This window comes from Trichechus manatus, unplaced genomic scaffold (genome assembly GCF_000243295.1).
Source record: "Trichechus manatus latirostris isolate Lorelei unplaced genomic scaffold, TriManLat1.0 scaffold00028, whole genome shotgun sequence".
NCBI classification, from domain to species: domain Eukaryota; kingdom Metazoa; phylum Chordata; class Mammalia; order Sirenia; family Trichechidae; genus Trichechus; species Trichechus manatus.
The window spans coordinates 1,200,992-1,209,530 of NW_004443964.1; the positions used below are offsets into that span (position 1 = coordinate 1,200,992).

Genomic DNA, 8,539 nt, shown 5'->3' on the forward strand with positions numbered 1-8,539 from the left:
GGAGGGCGCCAGGGGGCCGGGCCGGGGAGAGGAGTCTGCTCCCGGAGTCCTGGGCGACGGGCTCGATTCGGGAGCCGCCCCAACCCTTTCCGGGAGGGCGACCCCTTCCAGAGGTCTGCGGCCCCTCCCCGCTGCTCAGGACCCTGGGAGCAGGTCGGGGGTGCTGCCGGGCAACAAAGGGGACAGATAGCCCGCTGGGATGGGGTAGGGGCAGGGCTGCCCGCGCCGGCCGAGTGGCTGCCTGGCATTGCCCACCTGACCCCGTGGTCCTGCCACATCCCGTCCACAGCTGAGCCAGCCGCGGGCCTTGACACTATGAGCGTGGGTTTCATCGGGGCTGGCCAACTAGCCTTCGCCCTGGCCAAGGGCTTCACGGCAGCGGGTAGGTCCCCGGCCAGGGCGGGCACAGTCACCTCAGCAGGGCTGGGATGACACTGGGGTCTAGAGAGCAAGCCCTCATCTGAGTTCTGGTGGAAACGGGCTTCAGTCGCTTTGGGATCGGGCAGGTGCTCCTCCTGACTTGAGATTTGACCTCTCCTTCCGTGGAGGAAGGGCCTGGCCTGGCCTTGAGGGAAGAACTCTCCCCCGCAGGCATCGTGGCTGCCCACAAGATAATGGCCAGCTCCCCAGACATGGAATTGACCACGGTCTCAGCCCTCAGGGTAGGCAGCTGTGTGTGTGTGGGGGTGGGGGCTGAGTTCCTGTAGGGTGTCAGTATGTCAGGGGGTTGGGGGATGGCCCTGACTGTAGAGGATTAGGAGTAGAGACTCTAGCGGAGCCCAGTGATAGGAGTGATTCTGGCTGGGGGTCTGGCCGACTGGCCTGCCCACTCCCTGTCCAGGACCCTGCTCATGGTTCCCCTTCCTTTACTCTCAGAGTCTGAGTGACTAGCTGGCATGCAGCTGGTTGGCAGGGAGTGTTGGTCTGGGTGGGGGCCCTCTGTGAGGTTACAGTTCAAGCAGGGGTCACCACTGGGAGGCCTCTGGGAGCCAGGCAGGTGGGGCCACAGCGTGGGGGCCAAGTGAGGTTTACCATGGCTAAGTCAGGGTTGCAGACCCAGGGGTAGGGACAGGCTCCCAGCCTGAGACCACCAATCATCTCTCCCTCACACCTGGAGAGGAGACGTCAGGGGCTGCAGCCTGAGGTTGGGGTGGTGGCCAGGCATGGAGTGCTCGTCTCCTCTGCCAAAGGAACACCTTCCAGAGGAGCTTCCTCCACTCTTGAATGGGGGTGCGAAGGTGGTGGGTCCCTGTAGGGGTGAGTCTGGGTGGGGCCCTCAGCCCCTGGGGCAGGCTGAGCCCACCTGCGCTCCTTGCAGAAGATGGGAGTGAACCTGACACCCCACAACAAGGAGACGGTACAGCACAGCGATGTGCTTTTCTTGGCCGTGAAGCCACACATCATCCCCTTCATCCTGGACGAGGTCGGCGCTGATATCGAGGACCGGCACATCCTCGTGTCCTGTGCTGCTGGCGTCACCATCAGCTCCATCGAGAAGGTCAGAGCACAGGGGGTTTGGCGGGGCGTGGGGCTCCCACTGTGCTCGCCCACCAGGCTGGGACGAGGCCAGGGACAGATGCGTGGCCCGTTTCCTCTCTAGAAGCTGATGGCCTTCCACCTGGCCCCAAAAGTCATTCGCTGCATGACCAACACGCCTGTGGTGGTGCGGGAGGGCGCCACTGTGTACGCCATGGGCACCCATGCCAAGGTGGAGGACGGCCGGCTGCTGGAGCAGCTCATGGGCAGTGTGGGCTTCTGCACGGAGGTGGAGGAGGACCTGATCGACGCTGTCACCGGGCTCAGTGGCAGCGGCCCCGCCTACGTGAGTACACAGGGTCGGGGACCAGTTCCCAGGACCTCGGGCACATCTGCCCTACCTGTCCTCGGAGGCCTGGGGTGGGGGATGTCACAGTGGGAACTGGTCTCCTCCTGCTCTGGCTGCGTTGGGCAGAGCTGCAGGCCAGGCGTTCCCAGAGGAGAGCCCTGGGCAGCGGCTCAGGTGTCTTCTCCCTGCAGGCATTCACCGCGCTGGATGCCTTGGCTGATGGCGGCGTAAAGATGGGGCTTCCGCGGCGCCTGGCAGTCCACCTCGGTGCCCAGGCCCTGCTGGTCAGTGTTCTCCCTGGTTTTCTGGCAGGGGCACTGTGCATTGGGGTGCTCAGGTGGGGTCAGCGGGTGCTGCCCCCCACAGCCCTGTCAGCCCCTCCCTCTGGCCACAGGGGGCGGCCAAGATGCTCCTGGACTCAGAGCAGCACCCAGGCCAACTCAAGGACAACGTCTGCTCCCCCGGCGGTGCCACCATCCATGCCCTGCACGTGTTGGAGAGTGGCGGCTTCCGCTCCCTGCTCATCAATGCTGTGGAGGCCTCCTGCATCCGCACACGGTGCGCACTCGGCCCCGCGCTGGGCCCTCAGTCCCAACCTTGGGGAGACAGACACGGCGGCATCAACACATAGTTGGGGGATGAGGGCTCGGAGGACCTGGGGGCTAGGTGCTGTGCCCAGAGTTGGTGACCCTGAGCCAGTTTGCACAAAGTGAGGGTGAGCTGTGCAGCTGTCTCGGGCAGGGTGGCCAGGGGCAGGCACGTGCAAAAGCCCTGAGGTGGCGGTGCTGGCTTAGCATCAGCCGGGTTGACTGGCGCTGGCAGCCTTGGATTGGTGCCCTCCTCCCTGGTGGAGCTGGAGTCCTGCTGGCCAAACCTCCCTGTGCCCCCGTAGGGAGCTGCAGTCCATGGCCGACCGGGAGAAGGTCTCGCCTGCCGCCATCAAGAAGACCGTCCTGGACAAGGTGAAGCTGGACTCCCCTGTGGGGAACTCGTTGTCCCCTTCCAGCCGCGCCAAGCTGGTCCCCCGCAGCCTGGCCCCAGCCGGCAAGAAGGAGTGATGCTGCCCGCCGGCCTGCTCCCCACCTTCTCCCTAGGGCTCAGGTCCTGCCCCGGCGTCTCTCACCCCAGGCCGCACAGCGCTATCTCCACAGTACCACTGCCTATCACCCTAGTCAGCTCGGGACTAGCTACCGAGAGAGGCCAGAGGCAGGGTCGTGCCAGGGAGGGGGCACATCACTTTTGCGGGAAATCTCCGTGGCCCCAGCGCTAGTCTCCTGGTGCTGCTGTCACGGAAATACCGCAGCGCCGGGCTTTAACAAACAGGCATTTCTTTTTTCACAGTTCAGGAGGCTAGGAGTTCAAATTCAAGGTAGCAGCTCTAGGGGAAGGCTCGCTCTCTGCTGGCTCTGGGGAAGGATCTTGTCTCTTTTCAGCTTCCGTTCCAAGGTTCCTTGGCCATTTTCGTAAGATGCGGCATCCGTCTTCCCCCGTCTGTGCTTCCTGCTTGTGTGCCTGATCTGCGTTTTTCTTATCTCAAAAGTGATTGGCTTAATCCACCTTACACCAATATGGCCTGATTAACGTAACAAAGAAAATTCTCTTCTCGAGTGAGCTTATTTGCACAGGTATAAAAAAGCAAAACGAGAAACCCATAGCCCAGTCAAACCTGACTCATAGCGACCCTAGAGAACAGAGTAGAACTGTCCTGCCTCATAGAGTTTCCAAGGAGCGACTGGTGGATTCAAACTGCTGAGTTTTCGGTTAGCAGCCGAATTCTTAACCACCGCACCATAGGGGTTAGGATTCCAACACATATTTTGGGGGGGCACAATTCATTCTATAACAGACCCCAAGTTCCGCCCAGCCCAGAGAGGGGATGGTTTTCTCTGACCTCAGCTTCCCTCGTCCACCTGAATCTGAGACAGGACTACCTGCGTCTGAGTTCAGGAGACCTGGGGGGGGGTCTTCTCTCCTCCACAGTGTCAGCCAGCTGGGGGCTTGGACCCTTCCTGATCCTAAAGGTCAAGGCCCCGCTGAAGGCTCAGCCAATGAGGAGGGCACTCCAACGTCTGCCCCCTCCCCACCTTCCACTGGGGGAGACCACTGGCTCCCCTCCCGCGTTGAAGCCATCACTTCCTACTGACCTTTAGGTTCAATAAACTTTCCCAGCTCTCAATGCCCTGGCTTTTAACTCTCCTCCAGGTGTACCGGTAGCCTTCCGCCTGCCCCAGAGGGTGTCTGCAGCTGGAACTTGCCCGGAAGCTGGTCCCAAGGGGCTGGGCTTAGTATGCCCTGCTGTTTGTGTGTGGTTTGGGGGCGGGGGGCAACAATCTCCCACCCCCTGTGCTCCCTTGGGGCAGATGTCTCACCAGGCCAGATGGGGACGGAGTGTTCCCAGTGAGGGAGGCACCCCAGGTAAGCCAGCAGGATGAGGGAAGCAGCTGCAGCCATGCTGGGGCCAGGAGTGCTTGCTTGCTGGATGAACAAACACTCGCTGAGTATGGAGACAGGAAGACGAGGCCCCTGTCCAGAGCCTGGGAGATGGAAACACCCAGTGCTCCTGCGTGTGGGGGCGGGCTAGGCGTCTGTAGGGGTTTGGTGGGCACACAGGAAGAGAGAGTGGGCAAAGTGGTGGGTCTCCCTGTGTGTGTGGGGGGGTCAGGGGAGCTGTGTGTGTGGTGGGGGGTCAAACGAGCTGTGTGTGGTGGGGGGGTCAGGCGAGCTGTGTCTGTGTGGTGGGGGTTCAAACGAGCTGTGTTGGGGGGTCAGGTGAGCTGTGTGTGTGTGGGGGGGAGTCAGGCCAGCTGTGTGTGTGGTGGCGGGTTCAGGCCAGCTGTGTGTGTGTGCACGCGCGTGATGGAAGTCAGGCCAGCTGTGTGTGTGCGCGCGTGTGTGCGTGCACGCGTGCTTGTGATGGGGGTCAGGCAAGCTCCAGACTAAAGGAGGTTTCCAAGTCTTTCCCTTGGGCCCCTTCAGAACCTGGTGTGGAAGCTGTGGGGTGGGCAGAGGGGGCACCTTGGGAACAAGGATCTGGTGTTTCAGATCTAAGGGGGGAGAGAAGAGACTTACAAAAAGGAAAACCAGAAAGGTGCAACAGGGCAACCAAGGGCAAGACTGCCCCTTGGCCCCTGTAGGGAGCTGGGGAATCCTGGCTGGGCCCGGGCAGGCAGTGAGGGTGGCGGGTGGGAGAGCCCTGGCCTCAGGGCATTGGGATCTGGAGACTGGATAGATGAGTGCCCACAGGGTGGCCAGGACTCGGTGCCAGCCTGCAGGGCCCACCCGAGGTGTGAGTCCTGGCCCGTGAGTTCCTCAAGGCGTGCAGCAAGCAGCGGCAATCACTCCATCCTGTGACTGCACAGGGCCCAGGACCCGGTCCTGGGGAAGACATTGTCCCGCGGGCCACATGCATGCCCCAGGGCTGAGCGGCTCTCCTCAAGTCTAGGCCAGTCTCACCATTTGAGGAACGAAGATGAGGGGACTTGGTGCCCGCCACATCTAGGGGTGTGAGGGGAGGCAAGGGTCAGTGTCCACCATGAAGTAGAAACACGTCACGAGGCCCCAGGAGGCCCGGCTCCTGAAAGGCTTGGCAGAGAGGAATGTCGTACATCAGGAAAGAAAGTATCTATCTCCCAGGGTTCACAGGCGAGCCTGCCCGTGGGGGCGCCTGATGTAGACAAAAGGCCAGAGGTGGCCTGGAGAAGCATGGATGAAGTGAGAGAGAGGACTGCGGGGTCCTGAGGAGGCCACCACTCGGGAGCCGTTGGATGTGCTTGAACTTGAGTCCAGAGCAGGCCTGGGAAGGGGCCCTTGGGGCAGGCAGGCCTGGGACCTCTGCCTGCAGCACCCTGTTGGGGTCTGCTGCACCGTGGGGGAGCCTCCAGAGTCCCCAGGTCTGTCCTGAGGAGGGGGCTGAGAGCAGGAAGGAGCAGTGGTCACTGTGATCCCCAAGGACTGGCAGGACACCCCAGACTTGGCTTAATCACACCATTGCTCTCCAGGAGAGCCCGCCAAGCTGGTGGCTTCCTCCGCTGTGGCCCAAGCAAGGCTGAGCTGCTGTTCTGGGGACAAGTGTCCGGGCCTGTGTTGGGAGCCGGCCAGGAGACACTAGAACAGACGGGGAGACTTGTGTGCCAGAGCCAGCGCAGCCCCTCTCCAGCCCCTGGGCCTCTTGGGCAGACCGAGCCAGAGGCAGGTCCCGTGGGTCTGGCTGTCCTGGCTGTTAAACGCTGTACCTTCCTTTCCCTCCACCACCGTCTCCTGCAAACACACCCACCACCTGTCACCCTACAGTGACCAGGACACTGTTCAAGGAGATTTTGTTCAAGGGTGGGGGGCAGGCAAGAAGCCTGGGTTGCCTCCGGCAGTGTCCCCCTCGTCCCAAGTCCCAAGGGTGGGCAGCCCTTATCACCTGTTTCAGTTGTGGGAGTTGGGAGCTTCTGAGGGCTGCCCTCAGGGCTCAAGGCTGTCACAGCCGCAGCCCCCACGGCCCCCACTGCACCCCTCAGCAGGCTTCCCTGGTGGCCCTGGGTGGGGGATTCCCGTGCGTGCCTGCTCCTCCTCCAGGATGGGAGCACCACTGTGTCTGTTCCCAGAAAGGAGGAAGAGAGTGGGACTGCCGAGTGGGAGTCTCCTCCGGGAGAAGGAGCAGAGCCGTCAAAGTAATTCATAAAGTGGCTGCTCAGTCACCTCCATGTGTAAGAGTAAAAAGGCGGACTCTTTCCTGGGAGGCCTGTGGAGCTGGGCGGTGGGGGGGCTTGGGGGGACGGGGAGACAAGTAGGGATCAGTCTGGTGTCTCCTGGGCCACCGCCCCCAGAGCCCAGGGACCAGTCACCCATGCTTCCTGAGGGTGCCGTGGTTCTGGCTGGAGCTGGGTGGGACCGAGGACAGGGAGGAGCGTTAACAGGAAGGCCCGACGTAGTGTGGCCACCAGGTCCCCGATGCACGCACGGCTCCGCCGGCGGTAGCAGGAACTCCACGTTCCCACAGAGCCAGGCCAGGCAGGGAGAACCCAGCACCCACTGGGGAGGGGGCAGAGAAGACAGGACTGCATTCTTGGCCTCAGGGGCAAAGCGTTGCTGTCTTTGTACATCACAAGTCGAGGGCTTTACAAGTATGTTCTGGTCCCTGCTTTCAACGTGCACCGTGCGCAACAGCCAAAAGGAGGCAGGAAACCCAAGTGCCCGGCAATGGATGGTGGATAAACAAAATGTGGTGGGTCCGTCCAAGGGAACATTATTCAGCCATAAAGAAAAACGAAATCCTGATGCATGCTGCAGCATGAGTGAACCTTGAAACCATTACACTGTGCCAGATAGTAAACTACAAATAGATCCTGATCGTACTTACATGAAATGCCTAGAACAGGCAAATGCATAGAGCCCTAAGCGGCTTAGAGCTTACCAGGGGCTAGGGGAGGGAAGCATAGGGAGTTACTGTTCCATGGATATAGAGTTTCTGTTTGGGGGTGATAAAAAAGATCTGGAAAAGGATAGTAGTGATAGTCAAGCAACCTAGTGAATGTATTTAATGCCACGGAATCATACACTCAAAAAAGGTTACAATGGTAAATTTTATGCTATGTATATTTTACCACATACACACACACACACACACACACACACACACACACACACACACACATTACCCATAATACCCACCAAAAAACTTGAGGGCTTTTGAATTCATGCAACAAGTACATTAAGCCTCTGTACTCCGAGACACCCAGGGCTACTCCCAGAGCAGGCAGGGAAGGTAAGACAAGCAGTCACCTTCCAGAGCAGAAGGTGAGAGTGTACTGTGGGGTTCAAAGAACAGTTATTGGAATTTGTCTAAGTGACAGATGACCTCGTGACACCATTCCCCCCATGCAGTGTGGAGGTTCTGTGGTCCCCCATTGTCCATTCATCTGGGCGAATTACCCTGGGCTCTCTCCACAGTCCCCTCTGAGCTGCCTGGCTGGGTGCGTCGCCCTTCCTGGCTTTACAACTGAGAAGGAAAAGGGCTAAGGAGAAAGTCCAGAAACTGCACATGTGAATTGGAGGGAACCCTTCTTTGCCCTCTGCCACTCTCGCTCTGTGAATTGTGAACAGCAGTAAGAACTCCTCCTTACAAAACAGACAGATATGCTGCGTGAACTAAGGATGCTGAGGAGACAGGAAAAGTACAACTATTAACAGATGTTTATTGCACACCTACTATGTACTCGACATTTTCCAGGAATACCCTCAATCCCTCTCACTAACATGACTTCCAGGGGTTTAGGCTTGCGGGTGAAGACAGACTACATTATTGTATCTTGGTGCTGCCTTGATCAGCCAGGTACGTCTGGAGCTGAATGGATCTCAGCTTCAATGTCAGCGCTGAACCTGGGAGAAGCTACGACACGTCTAGAAGCCAGTTTCATATTTACCTTGCTGAAGTCAGCACTACTCAAACGAGATAACGTCTGCAAAGCCCGTGGGACAGCGCCCACCATCAAGGCACTCAAGCGCTGGAAAGTACCATTATTATTCTCTCCGTGGAAATCTCGGGACCTGTGTCCCTACCTAATCTTGGAAAAATGTCTTTGGAACTGTATGCACAATAAAGCTCTGGAGATGCAGGCTAGTAAGAAAACGAGGCTCGCTGGCCTAAAGACTGTGGGGGGGACCCACCGGGCGGGCGCGCTCAAGCGGTAGGTGGGTGGGCGTTGCCGGGCGACCGGCCCGGCGAAG

General features: G+C 59.5%; 1 protein-coding gene across 2 annotated transcripts; it reads left to right on the forward strand.

The window, feature by feature from the left end:
* The first annotated feature begins 294 nt into the window (after positions 1-294).
* Positions 295-2,914, forward strand: PYCR1 (pyrroline-5-carboxylate reductase 1). 2 transcript variants are annotated; one of them, XM_004374077.2, is made up of 7 exons: positions 295-382; positions 592-662; positions 1,319-1,498; positions 1,601-1,822; positions 2,017-2,109; positions 2,220-2,383; positions 2,718-2,914. In XM_004374077.2, exons 1-7 carry the CDS (start codon positions 316-318, stop codon positions 2,881-2,883), a joined length of 963 nt encoding a protein of 320 aa, XP_004374134.1. In that variant the 5' UTR covers positions 295-315; the 3' UTR covers positions 2,884-2,914. The 2 variants fall into 2 exon arrangements, with proteins under 2 accessions (XP_004374134.1, XP_004374135.1); XM_004374078.2 differs by lacking the exon at positions 1,601-1,822 and having other exon boundaries at positions 2,718-2,883.
* The last annotated feature ends 5,625 nt before the right edge of the window (positions 2,915-8,539 follow it).